The sequence below is a fragment of the Peromyscus eremicus genome, chromosome 18, assembly GCF_949786415.1.
Source record: "Peromyscus eremicus chromosome 18, PerEre_H2_v1, whole genome shotgun sequence".
Taxonomy (NCBI): Eukaryota; Metazoa; Chordata; class Mammalia; order Rodentia; family Cricetidae; genus Peromyscus; species Peromyscus eremicus.
The window spans coordinates 33,361,947-33,380,907 of NC_081434.1; the positions used below are offsets into that span (position 1 = coordinate 33,361,947).

General features: G+C 41.8%; 1 protein-coding gene across 2 annotated transcripts in view; it reads left to right on the forward strand.

Moving 5' to 3' along the window:
• Positions 1–18,961, forward strand: part of Vezt (vezatin, adherens junctions transmembrane protein) — a 64,490-nt gene that overhangs the window by 32,231 nt on the left and 13,298 nt on the right. For both annotated transcript variants that reach the window (XM_059245307.1, XM_059245308.1), the window contains 4 exons: positions 1,281–1,453; positions 3,359–3,634; positions 6,985–7,122; positions 11,711–11,858. In XM_059245307.1, coding sequence (XP_059101290.1) covers positions 1,281–1,453; positions 3,359–3,634; positions 6,985–7,122; positions 11,711–11,858 — 735 coding nt within the window. The remainder of the gene's footprint in view (positions 1–1,280; positions 1,454–3,358; positions 3,635–6,984; positions 7,123–11,710; positions 11,859–18,961) is intronic.

Genomic DNA, 18,961 nt, shown 5'->3' on the forward strand with positions numbered 1-18,961 from the left:
TAATCATTTACTTTCAGTGTTCCCAAGGCCTTAAGTGTAGAGACTTAAAGACTCGGTTGTGACTGGGTGACAGAGTGCTGGCCTGGCATGCCTGAGGCGTGACCTTCAGCGCTTCTCAAAGAAGAGACTGCTGTGGGATAATGCTCTTGTGCACTGTAAAGATTTGTCACTCCCGTTGGTTTAATACAACGCTGATTGGCCAGTAACCAGGCAGGAGGTGTAGGTGCGGTGACCAGACTAGACTAAGACTGGGAAAAGGAAAGACAGAGACCAAGTCACCAGCCAGATGCAGAGGAAGTAAGATGAGGTACCAAGCCACGTGGCTAAACACAGACAAGAACTATGGGTTAATTTAAGTACAAGAGCTAGTTAGTTATAAGCCTGAGCAATAGGCTGAACAGTTTATAATTAATATAAGTCTCCATGTGTTTATTTGGGACTGAATTCACGTCCGTGGGACCAGGCAGGACAGAAACTTCCATCTACAAGAGACTGTAGAGTCTTGCTTTTTTTTGTCTTCAGTGTCTGAGTGTCCACTTTTAGAAGGCCTTGGTCCCTCTGATAAAGTTCTTAGATACTGGCTTTATTAGTTACTTTTCTGTTGCAGTCAGAAAACCATGACCAAGGCAACTTTTAAAAGGAAGTATTTAATTCAGCTTATGGTGTTAGAGGGTTAGAATCCTTGGTAGGGCTCACATCTTGATCCTCAAGCAGGAGGCAGAAAGCACGTGAAAATGGCCCAAGTCTTCTGAAACCTCCAAGCCCATCACCCCCAGTGACACACCTCCAACAGCGTTACACCTCCTGATCTTTTCCAGACAGTTCTACCAACTGGGGAGCAAGTGTTCAAACCTGAGTTTATGAGGCCATTCTCCTTCAGAGCACCACACGGGTCTGGGTTACAGTGTCCACTGTCAGCATCTCTTGCATTGTCTTTTCTGTGTGTATTATATTGTTCACATTGCATACCAGTAATTTAACTCAGAGGGCGTAAATGACTAGGTTTATGAATCTGTGATTACTTTACATCGCATTACTAAAGATTTATTTTTCACAACTGGTAGCTTAATAATGTCCACCTCAGTCTTTTTATTGTTTTATATTTACAGTGAAAATAAAGCCTGTCACACTAAGGAGAGATGGAATTGTTGTTCCTTCTAGGATTCTCCTTTGAAAATAAATACCTGTAGCTGTGAACTAAATTAAATTATATTAAACCTAGCATTCAGTGCAGTATTACAGATGTATTAATACATCTCTTCCTGTATTTTGATGGCAAGGATACTGGATTCCGACTGGACTCACTACACACCATCCTTCAACAGGAAGTCCTGCTCCAAGAGGATGTGGAGCTAATTGAGCTACTTGATCCCAGCATCCTGTCCGCAGGGCACCCTCAACAGGAAGATGGACACCTTCCAGCACTCCGCTCCCTGGCAACCCCGAATGTTTGGTACTGTCCGGAAATATTTCTCTTTTGACTGCTTACATGTAGACTGTTGGCAGAAGAAGTCCGCCATACTGTTCTCTATTGTAAAGGCCTTATGAACACTCCTTATGTTTAGAATTACAACAAGGGCAGTGATATGCCAGAGATTCAAAACAAAATAAAACCAAAGTGCTAGAAAAGTTACCATGTGTTTCCAGCTCAGCAAAATTAGTTGTGTGCTTAGCAACTCAGCTATCAGGGATAAATGTACAGGAGTGCAGTGTGCCTGCCAGCCCTAGCCAGATGGCGTCAGAGCTGTGTACAGAGACACTAAGGGTTGAGACATGGAGATAAAGCATCACTTGCTGCTATGTTGGCTGAGAAGAGATCACAACTGATAACGTAACTAATGGTTTGAACTATTCCAAAGCTTACTTGAGGAGTTGAGGCAGGAGGATCACCGGTTCCTAGTAGTTAGGGTCCAGCCTGGGCAATATAGCAAAGACCTTGTCTCAAAAGAAAAGAAAAGAAACAGTCAAACAAAAACAATCCTGAACCCTTTCAGCTACTGAAAATATTTGGGTCTAATGCAAAAGTCCTAGGTCATAATGTGTCTTAAAATAGTTTTTTCAAAAAGGAAAAGATGAATACTGAAAGATTTTCTGTATGTCCATATGTGCGGGAATCGTTGATGCCTTTCTCCTGTTCATTTGTCATGTAAGACAGAGAAGGGAAGAATGAATCAGGGAATGTACAAAGTCACTGCCCAAATTGTTCACGTTACACAGTGTTAACCGTCCTGTGCCCTGTTCACGTTACACAGTGTTAACCGTTAGGGCTAACAGTTATTAAGAATCATTCTCCAAGCTGGGAGATGGCTCAGTGGTAGTGCTTGCCACAGCAGCATTAGTTCCTGAATTCAGATCCCTGACGCCCACATCAAGTCTAAAAGCCTGGTGTGGTGGCCAAACGCAGGTGGACAGAAGCAGACCCAGAGGCCTTAGTGGCCAGATGGTGTAGTCAAAGTGAGGAGCTTCACTGAAAGACCCTGTTTCAAAGAGTAAGGTGGAAAGCGATAGCCCATGCAGCACATAAAAAGCGTTCTCACATGACGTTCTCAGTATGACTGTAACTCCCAAGTGTGGCCGATGCTGGGTTCACAGATTCTCAGATACATTCGCCTGTATTCTGTCTTATGTATACACATCTTACCAAAGTTGTCATTGCTTAATTGACCCAAATAAAAATTTTATGCATACTTTTAATGCCATTAATGTAGTACGGGAAGTGCACAGCTTTTCTACTTTGTGATCTATGGCAAAAATGTTTGTTCAAGTTAGTGATGATTATTAAATTAGATGACCATTCAGTTACCAACTGTGTTTTATTGTTGTTGTTTGACTTTGATCTTTTGAGACAAGGGTTTATTTTGTAGCATATATATGCATCTCCAACCTCCTAAGTGCTTGGATCGTAAGCATGCACCATCCTGCCCGCAAGTAAAGCATAGAATAGCTTCTGTGTAGACTATGTTTTTGTGCAAATGGCTTTGGGCAAAACAAACTCAAACTATCTCTGAGATACTATTTTACTTTAAAAATATAGTCTATAAAATTGAGGTTTTTAATCTGATTACATATTAAATACCATACTTCCTAAAACAGTTGTAAAAAACACTTCTTACCAATGTCCTTTACCTAAATTCACCAGCTCAGATTTTATTACCTAGGCAACATTATCTAACATGCTGGATATTTAAAACTATTCCATATCACCCTGTTGTGTGTCACATTTTTAAAGTATTGCCTCCTAAAGAAGCTAGAGTTTTGTTTAATGAACTGAGATCGGCCCTTGTTTTTGCTGACTCCGGTGACTGTCCTCCCTCTCCTCTCTGATGGCTTCTCTTTTCCTTGGGTTCTGTGTTCACAGGGATGTCTCCGTGCTCCTTGCCTTCATCAGCTTGCTCGTTATGCTTCCCACTTGGTGGATTGTGTCTTCCTGGATGGTATGGGGAGTAATTCTGTTTCTTTACTTGATCATGCGAGCTTTGAAATTATGGAGGACAGCCAAGCTGCAAATGACTCTGAAAAAATATAGGGTCCGTTTGGAAGATATGGCAGCAAATAGCCGAGCCTTCACCAACCTTGTGAGGAAATCTCTACGTCTTATCCAAGAAACTGAAGTCATTTCCAGGGGATTTACTCTGTGAGTTCATTTCTCACTTTATTTTTTAAATGATTCTGTTCTGCTATTTACTTGAAGGAGAATATCACGTTTTTATTTCTGTGTTACAGTGGTGGCAGGGGAAGTCCACGTAGCCTGTTGACAAAGGGATAAAGTCGTTACATGCTAGATGGGTGTGTAGTAGGGCTTTGCTTATCTACTTGGATTCATGTTTTGTGAAAACTGTTTTGACAATCATAGTTGCTTTGGCCTATGACTGTGTGACTGGATGAAACAGTGACAGTGTTTAACACTAAATGCATGTGCAGTAGTTTCTCAATAAATGTTTGCTTCCTTTATTCCCTGTCGGAAGACCTCATTGCCCAGTTTAGATAGTAGATGTAGCTGGTGTGATTTCACTTTAAAATCTAGACATATATTAATAACACTCCCTGGGTAACCATTAGCAGCTGCTGTAGCACCAGCACTTTTAGAATATCATGCTAGTAATGATGTTGCATGCTCCCATGGGAAATGAAATGGTTAGCAGTCTAGCTGTCAACGTTTATGCTCCAGGATATGCTAGATACTTACTAAAGGGAGAATGCAGTACTAGGGTGATGGCTCAGCAGGTAAGAACATCTGTGCAAGCATAAGGACTTGAGTTCACATCCCCAGCACCTGTGTTACGAACCAGGCATGGCCATGTGATGTAGCTGTAACCCCAGAGCTGTAGGGAGTGGGGACAGAAGCATTGCTGAGGCTTACTGGCCGCCAGCCCAGCTCTAGACGTAATGATAGAACCTGTCTCAAGAGAATAAAGCAGGACACCTGGCCTCCTAAGTACACTGGCATCTATATCTACATAGATATGTGCATACCACATACCACACACCACACACACAGGGCAGGGGCATTGCACTTACTGGGTACCTATAGTCAGAAGTTTTTCTGTGTCCTGCCCAGTCCCACAGCCACTCGGACCCAAATAAACACACACATAATATTATTTTTAAACTATGGCCGTGGCAGGCTTCTTGTTATATAGTTCTTATACCTTAAATTAACCCATTTCTATAAATCTATACTTTGCCATGTGGCTTGTGGCTTACCAGTATCTGTACATCTTACCTTTCATGGGTGGGGGGGGAACATCTCCTCTGCTCTGTCTATCTCCTCTGTCTCTAGTTGGAATGCCCTGCCTAACTTTATGCCCCACCATTGGCCAAACAGCTTTATTTATCAACCAATCAGAGGAACACGTATTCACACCATACAGAAAGACATTCCCATCAAGGACCAGTTATGTTCCATATGCTGTGCTAATCATTTTTACAGACAACTAAAGGTATTCACAGAGCACTTATTCAGATCCGTCTCATCTGACTTCAGAAGCCCATTTCCAGTATACTAGGCTACCTACTAAATGTCCACGGATGGCAGTGAGACTACAGTATATAACTTTTAAAGTTTCAATTAGCACATATTATACAGTGAGTTTCACTGTGATGTTTTCACACACGTACGTAATGTATTCAATCATATTGACATCCCATCACCTCTGTTGTCCCCTGCCCACTATGTAACATTTTTCCGTTGCCGTTTATAGTTGGGAAAAATAAGTATGCAGCGAACAATAACTGCTTTTAATTAGTTGAGGTTGGCAGATGTACACATCAGGAGGGAGATGCCTCTTGTCGTCTCTGCATCATTCTCTTTGCTCTGCTCTGGATCAGTCCTTCGTCTTGCCCTAAAAGCTCTATCTAGAAAGTCGTGGGGCAGAGACCCGGAGGAATCTGTAGTCCTGTGCTCTTCACGCTCTGCTCTTTGAACAGTCCTGAGTATAGATGACATGGAAGAGTCTTATGCCCTCTGCTGCTCAGTGCAAAGCATGACAGTCCTGTGCATGTTAATTTTGTCCTTCCGTTAGGTTAGGTCCAGTCTTACCAGTAGATAGCAAATTCTGAGTTGTTTGCCAAGTTTTAGAAATTAAAAATGTCACACATAAGTAATATCTCCTTTTCGTTGTTGGCATACACAGCGTTTTATTGAGAGGCCTGAGGGGTGAGTGGCTATGTGCCCAACCAGTGCTTAGACATATGTACAAGGTGCTGTGACTCTTGTCAGTTTTCTGACTTTTACCCATATCCATGGAATTGACATGCAAAGGTAAAGTGGGCCGTTGAGCATGATTCACCCCCTGGTGATGCTTTTGTACCTTCCAGGTGGCAGGTGGGTAAGGAGAAGTGTTGGAAGAAGTCATTTCATTGTTTCCGTCTAGCTGGACACTGGGCTGAAAAGTCCCAAGGGACAATAAACCTTGCCTCACTGTCTTAGAAATATGTCAGTCTGCAAAATGGAGTCAGCAAAGCACAAGCCCTAATGCTTCACGCTGAAATTGGGAGTGCTTTGTTTCTGCCTCACTGTTTTCTTCTGGCAAATAATCTGACCTTGCTTTTCCTGGGTTCCCTTACTTAAAGTTAAGCCCGTCCGTCTTGTCCATAGGCTTTACATTGTAAACACTGTGGTTCAGTGCCTGTTTTAGAGATGTGTGCTTTTATGAGGAAGGTTTACAAGTGCTGACATGTTGTCTTGCAGTCGGAGGAGGTTACTGATAGTAGAAACTGCAGCACCTAACCGTGCTTACTCTTGGTCATGAAGCCACACATTCCATGTCATTGTTGCAAATGCTTTCCATCGGCCTAAGGAAAGCCATGAAATGTGAGAGCTTGAGCAGCTGGCTGCCACATAGTAACCCTCACTTTGCCTTTCTGCTTGCGTTCCCCTGTTGGCCACTGGTCCTGGTACCTCTCTGCCTCTCCTACTTCATTGTGAGTAGGTAAGTGCCAGTGGCAGCAGGTGGGTAAGTAACTTTGCCCTACTTTTATGAATGTACAGAATGTATTTATATGTAGTAGTTCATTGCTCTGTACATGTGCCCAAAGACGTGATTAGTGAACATAATGTAAATGCATATTAAGCATGAGAAAGTGTTGATAATTTAGCCCTTCATACAACCTGTAGATACTGCTTTTGAAACCTGTAAAGTACTTCTACTGTAGTGTATTTTATCAGGTAGAATATCTTTATGTAGAAAGCTATCATAAATTCTTGCTGAAATATTCCTCATCGCTATTCTGTCTCAATTAAAATTCATGTTCTCTATATTTGACTAAATATTCTGTGAGATTTTAGATTTTCAGTCTTTTTTGTGTGTTTTGGTGGCTTTATGTATATCAAGAAAAAGGAGGCGATAATTGATTTCAAATACTCATAATAATTTAAGAAAGAAATTTTTTTCTAAGTTTAATAGAATTGTGGATTTAGGAAACACAAACTTTAGGACACCTGTACAGTTGTATCACATTTTACTTTTCAAGTTTGCTTGACAGGGTCAGTGCTGCTTGCTCATTTAATAAAGCTGGACAGCATCCCAGCCAGCATCTCATCGGCCTGCGGAAAGCCGTCTACAGAACTGTCAGAGCCAACTTTCAAGCCGCAAGGCTAGCCACCCTGTACATGCTGAAAAAATATCCTTTTCCGTCTCTGTGTGAGGCTAACAGTGTTTCCAAAGCCCCGAATTGGGTGTTAGAGTTGCATCCTGAGACATGAACTATAAATTGAAATTGCCTGTTTCAGTTCTAATGCCTCTCTTCACTTCTGTTTCAAAACTGAAAGTGCACTCCAGGGGGATGACTGTGACAGACGGGAAGAGATTCTCGGATGGATCATTACAACAAGGGGAAATTCTCCAAGTCTTTCTCTTCACTGGTCCAAAGCAAGAGGTCAAAGAGTTGGCAGTGTTAGCTGAGACATTTTAAGAAAATGAGTGCATGTGACAAATTTGTGTCATGACCTGGTGATAACCTGGCAACAGACTCTAGAGCTAGGTGGCCTGAGTTCAGATTGTGTCTCTCGTTCCTTACTACATAGGGGACTAATTTAAGCTAGTGTTTTTAACTTCTCTCTGCTTTACTGTCATCTTTAAAATGGCAGTATTTCCATAATTAATAAACTAAGATTCATAAGTTTGTTAAATTACGAGTAAATAGAAGGCTAAAAACTACTCTTTACCTTCAGTTTGCTGGGTGCTGGTGAAGATAATGTTTTGTGCTTACATATGCCTTATGTCCTATCACTGCTTGCTTTACACAGACCTTCCTGGGTATATTTTCCTATCTCTACTTTATGAAAACCAAAAACAGAAGTTACTTATAATTTAAGCCATATAATATATATATGTAAATATGTACTATATAGAGCTACTCTGGCCTGCCTTTTTGGAAATGAATAGAAAACAATTTAACTCTCATCAAGAACTTGCCCATCAGCCGGGCGGTGGTGGTGCACGCCTTTAATCCCAGCACTTGGGAGGCAGAGCCAGGCGGATCTCTGTGAGTTCGAGGCCAGCCTGGGCTACCAAGTGAGTTCCAGAAAAGGCGCAAAGCTACACAGAGAAACCCTGTCTCGGAAAAAGAAAAAAAAAAAAAAAAGAACTTGCCCATCTACTTGTCTCACTGCTTAAATGTGTCAAATACTTCCAGGTATTAAAGAGACAGAGTAAAAACATGAACTACCACTTCTGAGGACTTTTGAGTGTGATCAATAGATAAACCAGCATTCATAATAAAATATAAATGCTCAGGGTGTCTTCCCAAATCCTAGGACAGTGAACTTGACTTATGGGATTAAAGAAGACTTTCACATGAATTGGCTCTCAAAGAATGAATAGAAGTTGATCGTGAGAATATGAGGCTACATTCCAGATAGCAAGAAACAAAAGGATATGGAAAGAGCCAGGCGTGGTGGCGCATGCCTTTACTCCCAGCAGAGGTGAAGGCAGGTGAATCTCGTAAGTTTGAGGTCAGCCTGATCTACAGAGTGAGTTCCAAGACAGCCAGGACTACACAGAGAAACCCTGTCTTGAAAAAAACAAAAATCAAAACAAATAAACAAAAAGTATATGGGAAGAACAGAGATTTGAGAGTGGCTTGTGAACTCCTAGTAGCCAGTCCTTCAGTGCTACACAACGTGCTGGTCACTAGCTATACGTTGTTATGTGCATAGATACATACAGTCTCTACCTCGTAGAGCATAGACTTAAAATAGGGAAAATGAGGGAAATTGCCTACACCTGTGAAGTTTTCTCAGCACTGAGGAACTTACAGTGAACAAGGTAAATGACCGTTGTTCCAGGGAAGCTTACTTTCTAATGGATGAGATAATAAAAAATGAGCAGTTAAGATTTGCAGATATAATTACTATAAAAGAGAAAGTCCAGGGATATAAGATAGAGAACAATTAGTGGCGTACTACATTGACTGGGTGGTAAAGCACCTCTCTGAGGAGCTGGCCCTGAAACTAAGATTTGAATGTTGAGAAAGATCAAAGAGAATGTCCATTCAGGTGGACCAGAAAGTATAAAGATTCTGTGGTAGTAGGGAATTGAAGTATAGAGGGAAGGTCGTCATGGCTAGTGAGCAGTGTTTTGGAGTGTGGAATGTGAAATGAGCTGCAGAGATGGGCAGAGGACTGGTTGTGTTCTCTAGACAAGAATCCTCAGGAGTTAAAAATGAAAAGGAATCTGCCAACCCTTCGTTTTCAAAGAACAGAACGACAAGTAAAACCCAGTCTAGCTGACCAAAGTAAGCAATAAAAATGTACAGGATCAATAACGACAACATAATATAACCAGGGTGTAGCTAGAGTTTTCCTGCCTGGCCCACAGTCAGGACCAATCTCTCTCACTCGCCAGTCCCACAGCCGCTCAGACCCGACCAAGTAAACACAGAGACTTATATTGGTTACAAACTGTATGGCTGTGGCAGGCTTCTTGCTAACTGTTCTTACATTTTAAATTAATCCATTTCTATAAATCTATACCTTGCCACGTGGCTCGTGGCTTACCGGCATCTTTACATGCTGTTTCTCATCCTGGGGGCTGGCAGTGTCTCGCACTCAGCCTTCCACTTCCCAGCTTTATTCTCCTCCTTGTCCTGCCTATACTTCCTGCCTGGCCAATGGCCAATCAGTGATTTATTTATTGACCAATCAGAGCAACACACTTGACATACAGACCCACAGCACCACAGCACCAGGGGTGTTAGCGAAACTTTTAAGAGGATAGTTTGTGCAACTCCCAGATTGCACTTTTGGAACTAAAAGGGGAAATGGCCTTTCACTGCTTATCAGTATGCAAATCTCCAAACTGACCCAAAAAGAATTAAAGAATTTGAAGAGATTGAAAATGTGATTTAAAATATTTCATTTGGGAGGGGAAAAAAGTACCTAGTTTCATTGAAAGAATGGAAAATATGCAGCTGTCTAAAACAACAGTGAGGCATTGTGATTGTGGTTCATGCTTGATATATTCAAGAGGATAAAGAGTTTGTGGTCAGCCTGGGCTACACAATGAGGTCCTATCTCAAGAAAGAAGTGGCAAACCACTGTAAAAAGATCTCCAGGTTATATGTAAGTGGGGGGAGGGGCAGCACAGTGCCTAGAGCATTGTTTCCATTTGTACATAATAAGTATTCTGCACATATACATGGACAAATAAATGTTTATGTTTTCCTGTGCATGTGTTTATACTAGCTGTCATTATAGACATCCAGACACCCACAACTTTATGTATAAATTTGCCTTTGTGCTATATGCTGTCCACAGAATATCTTGAAGGATGCAGATAGGGAAACAGAGGACTGTCAGTGCCTTAGAACAGGTAAACTGTGTGACTAAGTGACAGGAAGAGGAAGCAGTTACCTCTGTTTCCCTGAGTTTGATGCATGGGACATGGAAGAAGGAGATCACCAACTCCTGCAAGTTGTCTTCTGACTTCCATATCATTCCTCTACCCCAAATGTGATTTAAAAAAAAAAAATTTTTTTTAATTGTATGGGGCTTCCTGTAAAGGACCTGTGAAAATGGATCACTGTTCTTTTGACCCCGAACACCCTTCAAGACTATACAGATCAAAGGTACAGACCGTGGTGTTCACTTTAAGAACAGCCATGAAACTGCCCAGGCCATCACGGGTATGCATATCTGAAAAGCCACCTAGTATATGAAAGCTGTCCCTTCAAGGAATCCCTGTGTGCCATTCGGTGGTGTACTGGTGGAGTCAGTACCTGTGCCCTGGTCACACAGTGTGGCTGGACACAGGGTCACTGGCCTGAAAAGAATGTTGGACTTTTTGCTTCCTGTGCTTAGACATGCAGAAAGTAACGCTGAATTCAGGGGTGTGATACAGATTGTCTAGTCTTTGACCGTATCGAGACAAACAGAGCGCCCAGGTCAAGCTGCCGATGTTCAGAGTTCATCATAGAGTCACTCGGGCATGAGCTCTACTGTCACACTGAGGTGATTCTCATTGAAAAGGAACCAATTGTGCAAAGCCAGAAGAGGAGGTTCACAGAAGAAAAAGATATCCCAGGAAAAGCTAGAGAGACCAAAAAAAAAAAAAAAAGTATGACATGGGAATAAATTTAGCATAAATAAATGCAAATAAAAGGTTTTTTTAATGTATGGGTATAATATAGAAAAGAAAGTAAATGGAAAATAATTTGATTGATACTGATACATCCATGAGTAAGATAACAAAATGGGACAGTGTATATCAAACGAGCTAGAGCAGGCTAGTCCCAACACGTTCAGCTAATGATAGCTGATGGATTGGAAGGGCAAAGAGAAGTATTCATTGTGGCATAGTGAGAGCCTGAGCCACTACACAACAAAGGACAAAGTACACCTTTAGAAGGAAGATGTCAAAAACAACAGCATTTGAGCAGTTTTGAAGAGCTGAACTTGAATTACTTGTTTTTATTTCAGAACACAAGAAGTTTATGAAATATACAGAAGGGGGCAGCATGCTGGGCAGTAACTAGAGTGCTACCTGCCTACTTTTAACTATTTTAACAAAAAATTTTATTCAAAGTACTCTATAAGATACCCAAGTGTTATCTCAATATGTTAACTCTTACAACTAACTTCTTTAAAACAACTGATGTAAATCTTCAGTCTAAGTTCAGAATAAAATTAGTCACTATAGTTTGGGATGTTTTTGGCTACCTTAAATGTGTTCATGAAGAGGTGTTATTGATTGCCTTAACCTAATTTAACCTACCCCCTGAACGCTGAGAGTGACAATGTAACCAACTACATCTGTGTGGTACCTTTTAAGGAGCTGGGCCTTGGCCTCAGTGAAGAGCAGATATCCGAAGAGGAAGCTCACAACTTGACAGATGGCTTCAGCCTGCCAGCCTTGAAGGTAACCCATTTGGAAGGAAGGACTGAGGAGTGCGCATGTCCTGTTTCCCTTCTGTGTTCCTAGATGCTCATTTCCGGTGCTTAGATGTTAGGACGCTGCCTGTGGGAGCTGAGAGATGATACAAATCGAATGAAGGGCTCTTTGTATTTTGGTGTCAGTGCTCTTAATTTAAGAATGCCACAGAGTACTTTTAGAGATATGTGAATTACTTGATAGAAAGCCTGCGTGAGTTTATTTCAACAACCCTGGGTAAAGCTCTGTGTGTGTGTGTGTGTGTGTGTGTGTGTGTCCCTTTATAAAATCCCCCCCAATGTTTTCTTTATATCTTAAGAAATAATTTTTTCACTAGAGACAGCCTCATGAGAGAACATAATTGACAATATAAAAATGAAATTTCAAACCTCAAATACTATATACCTTAAGTGCAATGAAGTGAAACAAGTACTCTAGCACTGAGTAGCTCTAGACAACAGAGAGGCTCTATACGAGTCCCTGAAACATCCTTATTCCTCAGAACGATGTCCCAGAGATACCAGTGCTTAGTAGGGACTTTGACAAAGCAATGTTACTTTGGGATTCAAGAAAATGTACTGCAGGCTCACCCGTAACACTGTAATGACAATTTGAATTCTTTCTGTATGAAGAGTACAAGGTAACTAACCTTACAAGGGTAAGAGTTTAGCTTAGCGGTAGCTTGCTTGCCTAAGAACCTTGAGGCATGCATAAGGGCCTTGGTTCCATCTCCAGCTCTGCAAATACAGTCAAGCAAACAAAAAAGTGGAACCTACAGAAGTGAGGAAAGATGAATGGACTGGTGATTCAAAAAAGTGGAGCCTACAGAAGCGAGGAAAGATGAATGGACTGGTGATTCAAAAAAGTGGAGCCTACGGAAGCGAGGAAAGATGAATGGACTGGTGATTCACAGAACAGAAGTACAAAACCATTCAGTGCAATAGAACTTTCAGTCATAATGTTGAAAGAAACACAATTAGAAATAATAAGTCAGGGTTGGAGAGATGGCTCAGTGGTTAAGAGCACTGACTGCTCTTCCAGAGGACCTGGGTTCCATTCCAAGCACTTACGTAACAGCTCACATAGACATACATGCAGGTCAAACACCAATGCACATAAAATAAAAATTAAAAAAAAAAAGAATACTAAGTCATTTTACAAAGGATATTAGAAGTTAGTAGTAATGGTTATCAATAAAGATTCAGGGAGACCTCACATACAGTTGTTGACAGTATAAGCTTGACTAGTGAATGCAAGTCTTAACAAAGTTGTATAGCCTTAAATTAAAATATCCCAGCAATTTTACCCTTACTAACTGATCTGAGGATGTAATCAGATACACCAAAGGTATGCTGAAAGCAAATTACAGTTCAACCCTGTGGCATCAGTAGTGACTTACACTGAAGATGGCCATGGGGGAGTGTGTTTGTGTGTGTGTGTGTGTGTGTGTGTGTGTGTGTGTGTGTTTCCCCCTTTTGAAACAAGGTTTCAAAGGTTTTTCTGTCATATAACCCTAGCTGTCCTGGAACTCTGTAGACCCAGCTGTCCTTGAACTCAGAGACCCGCCTTCCTCTGTCTTCCGAGTCCTGGTCTAAAAGACATGCACCACCACTGCCTGGCTATAGCCATAGAAACATATTAAAGAAAACAAATAATGTGGGAAAATAATTTAAGGCAAGTTATAAAAGCCATGTGCATACCTGTCATTGCAGCACTCGGGAGGCTGATGCAGGAGGATCACAGTTGAAGGCCAGCCTGGATAACATACATAGCGTAACCCTGTTTCAAAAACAGCAACAAAAGCATCTGTGTAGGCAGTTTCCAGGGAGTTTTTAAGAAGTCAGTCCAAATGCCTTTAGTATTTAGTGAGCGCTATGTAGATACTTCTTTGTTTCTCATTTTTGAAACTTCCCTTGATAACCATGCAAATCAGTTCAAAATGTCAAAAGTTGGCAGCACTTATCAAGATACACTTTGTGCTGAGATGTGTATCTTTTAACTTGTACATTTTCTAATCTGTATACAGTTTCTGCTTCTAGAAAATGTCGCACCATTATTATCCTCCTCGTACCCATCCTCACCTTAGCCAATGTCGTCATCATCATAGTTGCTCTTCTCCCTGTGTCTCCCTTTCCCTCTCCCTCCCTTCCTCTCTCTCTCTCTCTCTCTCTCTCTCTCTCTCTCTCTCTCTCTCTCTCTCTCTCTCTCTCTCTCTCTGACAGGTCTAGCTCTGGTGCCAGGCTAGCCTTGAACTTGCAATTCCTCCGCAGCCCTCAGTAGCTGGATTGCAGGCATACACCACTACACCCGCATAGCATCTTATGTGGGCAGCCACTGCAACAGTTTTCTCCCTGACTTCTTACATTTTGTAAAGTTATTTGTTGGACAATGTAATTTGACACATATTAGAGCCGTTTACAAGAGATTGGTGCTTTGAACTAGCTATTCCAATTTCACAAATCTTTCTTAAGGTGATTATTCTAAATATATCAAGTCTATGTGCCAAGTTACTTAGTAGCTTTGTGTAGGGGTGAACCATAGCTAAATGTGCTCTGCTCTAAGCACCTCCCTGGCAAATGCAGAGTGTTTTGGAGGTGGGAACTACGGTAGAATAAAGGAATGGCTGTGTGGGTGATGGTAGATCAACATGGGAAACCTTTTTACAGCAGCTATAACTTGCTTATTACAGACACTTTGGAACAGTGTCCGCTTCCTCTGCAGTATTCAGGTGGATAGGCAGGGTGACTGGAACTCTGTGTTAGAAGTGGGGAAAGTCCTAACAGTGCTCACTGGGGCAGGGGGCTTTAAGCAGCTTCTTTGATTTTCAAGGTAATTCTCATAATAGTGCTTTTACTCTGTAATAGAATAGTCTTCTCGAAAGGCTAACTTGAGAGATTTTTAATTGAGCAGAGGTGAATGTATATTCTAACCCTGCCTCCAAATTGTCCTCGATAAACTGTTCTTTAAGCTTATCTTTAAAAGGGGTTACCACACCTGCTTTTTGAGGTGTTAGGTTAAATGAGAAGACTTGCAAAATGTCTAAACAGAGCTGGTCCTTTAATGGGTCCTTAAAAACAGCCACTGCGTTTTGTTTGTTTGTTATATAGCTGTTTATTTTAAAGTTCACAGGCTATACATTTTCCTCTCTTTCTAAATTTAATGTATATGAGCATTTTGTCTGCATGTATGTCTGTGCACCATGTGTGTGCTAAAGTCAGAAGAGGGAGACAGATCCCCCAGAACCCGACTTGGATTTCCATCTCCACTCGGTGGCTCACATGGGGTGCTGGGAGTCAGACCTGTCCCCTGCAGGAGCCACAGTGTTCGTGACCGCTGAGCGGTCTCCATCCTCTACCTTGTCCCCACCGCTGTTCTTTAAGAAGGACTCCGAGAAGCAGTTTTCATATTTCTTCATCTCTTTATTTTTGTTAGTCATCAAGATGTCTCACTGACTTTCCTGTTTATGTTTTGATACAGTTTTTTGTTTTTTACTTTTTAAATTAAAATATTATTACATCATCTTCTCCCTTCCCTTCCCTCCTTCCCAACACCTGCCCTTGCTCTATCTTGAAATCGTGGCCCCTTTTTCCTTGTTATTGTAATATACGTGTGTGTGTGTGTGTGTGTGTGTGTGTGTGTGTGTGTGTGTGTGTGTGTGAATGCCTAAATATACAAATGTAACCTGCTCAGTCCATTGACCACATAGTACTGGACAACCAGTTAGGGAACTCATCCCTGGGGCAGACTGTGGCTCCCGCTCTTAGCATTCCTTAATTTCTTGTAGTTCTTTGTCCAGGGTTTGGGGCCCCCTGAGACTTCCCCCTTCCACGTTAGCAAACCCGCTGTTACACTTCTTCCGGGCTTGTTTAAGCAGCCGTATTACTGACGTATCCTGGGTGAATGCTCCCCTGTCATTTCTAGACATAATCTCACAGCAGCCTTCCTAGGACTCTCTCTCTTATGAGCTTTCTGCCTCCTCTTCAGTGATGCTGTCTGAACCTTGGGTGCAGGAGTTGTGTTGTAGATGGACCAGTTGGGGCTTGTCCTCCTCTTCAGTGATGCTGTCTGAACCTCGGGTGCAGGAGTTGTTATAGATGGACCGGTTGGGGCTGGGCACTGTATGGTCATTTGTTTTCTGTATTTGACCGGTTGAAGTTTTCTCTGAGGGTCTTCTGTTGCAAAGAGAGGCAGTGAGAGGCGAGAGCTACGCTTACCTGTGGATATAGGGTCGATATTTAGAATGAAGTTAGTAACGTGATGGTCATTAAGTTCTCCTCTAAGAGCTTCACTAGCCCTAGGTGGTTGACTTGGTTTCCAGTACCAGGCACAGTAATTCCTCCTCTTGAGTGGGCCTTAAGTCCAGTTAGAGAGTTGTTGGTTACCACCAAGATAGAGTGCCATGATTGCACCCTTAAGATTATCGTATCGTTCTGGTTGTCATTGTGGTTCACAGGCATCACAGCTGAGCAGGACTATTGGTTGTTTTCCTCCCTCTGAAGCTTGTCTGGCACCTTCCTGTGCTATAGAAACGAGTCTCCAGGGAGGAGGTTTTCAGGTCAGATCCAGCTGGGATCCTCGGGTCCTATGTCCAGAGTGCAGGGTGTCTTCAGCTGTAGGAACTTACCTTCTACCTCTGGAAAGCGACAATAATGGCCTATATTGTTTGGGGAGGCTTTTGGACTCCCCTGGCCAGCAACTCAAAATGCAGTTTCTCATGCCTGATATGGGCGTTTTGTTAGATTGTCTATGGTTCTTGGCGGGGGTTAGAAGGTGGGAGTTACTATCAGCCCAAAGAAGTAACTTCATTTGAACTATATATGTATATGTATACACATAGACTTGTATGTGTTGTCTTGTAATTTAGGTAAAAAAAGAATATGATTCCTTAAGGCTTTTTCCAGTCTCTTGGTGTTGCTTTACCTCCCCCCTTTATGTCCTATACTGACCTGCCTCCTCCCACCCCACTACAGCCCCCTCCAGTTTGTGCAACAGCCCCCTTCCAAAGTACTTGTGTTGTTTTTAAAAGCACGTAAATCCTGAACTGGGCGCTAGCTGGAGTACAGGCAGGAAAAAGAACAGAGGGCCGCACATGGTCAGACTCCAGATCCCATACAGCTCCATCCTATGACTTCTGATACGCTCTTGAGCAAATCACTGTCTTCACATTTATTAAAATAGAACCACCACAGTGCCTATCTCCAAAATATTCAACATTTGCCCATCCAGTCCCTGGCACAGAGTAAAAGCCCAGTGGATGTGAACTGAGCTGTTACTTTGTAGCAGATGTGACCTGCTCTAAAGTGTCACTTGTCCTCCAGTGTCCTCTGCCCAACCTTTCCCCAAGTTATACTGATTTTAACTGGATCCTATTTGTTTACCCTTATAAATCTTCCAAGTTGGGTTTTTACATTTATTTATTTTGACATAGAGCTAATCTGTTCCCAAACTCAGTCATTGGTAGCAGGGTCATGAAGCTCTGAAAGGGGCCTTGTCTTGAGATCTGTTTAAAGAAACCTCTCTCAGAGCAAGTCTACAGCTTTATTTTACAAAAGACCAAGTGAGGAATGATTTACTGGGTGGTGAGGTGACAGGAGTTTGGTCCCCAGAACTGGCATAGTGGAAGGAATGAACTCATTCCCACTCACACATGCACACGCACACGCACACGCACACGCACACGCACATGCATGCACTAAATTTCTTAAAAATGGATGATTTACAAGTAAGCAATGGGCTGTCTTTTCCTTTATAGTTTTCATTGTGTCCTTTGAAGAAAACATATTTGGATTTATCCTTTATTGTATACAGCTCTTCCCTCTGAATAGCTTAATAATACCAACTGTTGCACCGTCAGGGAGTAGAAAAAAACCACCTCCTTAAAGAGGTGTATAAACCCTTAGTCATGAGACAGGCAGGTGACGTGCAGCTTAGCCTGGGCTGCTTCGGGAAGCTGAGCTTTTGGAAGGAAGCTCATTGGGCCTGGAGCTTTGAGGCTAGCCTGAGTGGTAAGACGCCATCTCAAAGATAAATAAATAATCCCTGGTGTAGTGTATTTATCTGTCTAAAAGGAGTGAAAGACTTTTTTCCTCTTAGTTCCTGTTGCAGTGTTTTGTTTGTACGCTCGCCTGCTTATTTTTTGAGGCAGGGTCTTACTGTGCTGTTCCGCTGGTTTTGGACTCATGATCAAGCAATCCTCTTGTCTGCTGAGTAACCAGGACTACAAGTATGTGGTTCTGCCTGGATTCTTTAAGTGTTTAATTAGTTGTTTATTATTATTATTTACTGTATTTTCTGATTTAAGAAATTAATCCAGGGGGCTAGAGAGATGGCTCAGCAGTTAAGAGCACTGTCTGCTCTTCCAAAGTTCTGAGTTCTATTCCCAGCAACCACATGGTGGCTCACAACCATCTATAATGAGATCTGGTGCCCTCTCCTGACAGGAAGGAGAGCACTGTATACATAATTAATAGATAAATCTTTAAAAAAAGAAAAGAAAAGAAAGAAAGAAAGGAATCCAGATGCCATGAAATATTTAAAAGTCAAAATTTGAAACTCAACCATAAGCTTTGGATATTCCCTTAGCCAACACAGTTTATCCAAAAGAACAAAGAGAAAAAGGATATATAAATTAACCAAAGAACAAACAAGAAACAAATTATATTTATGAGCTTTGGTGTGTGTAGACGGAAGTTTTCCTGTTTCCCGCAGCCATTTGGTCCCAAACACACAGAGGCTTATATTAATTATAAACAGTTTGGTCTGTGGCTTAGACTTAACTGCTAACCTGCTATTACATCTTAAATTAACCCATTTCTATTAATCTACGTATTGCCATGTGGCCATGGCATTACCGATCTGCTGCCACATTGCTCCTTGGGTGGCAGGCTGGCATCTCCCTCACTCTGTCTTTCTTCTCCCTGTATCTTTGCTTGGATTTCCCACCTGGCTATAACCTGTCTTGCCATGGGCTAGAGCAGCTTCTTATTAACCAATGGTAGCAACACATATTCACAGCGAACAGAAAGACCATCCCACAGCATTTCCCCTTTTCTGTCTAATCAAAAAGGAACGTTTTCAATTTAACATAGTAA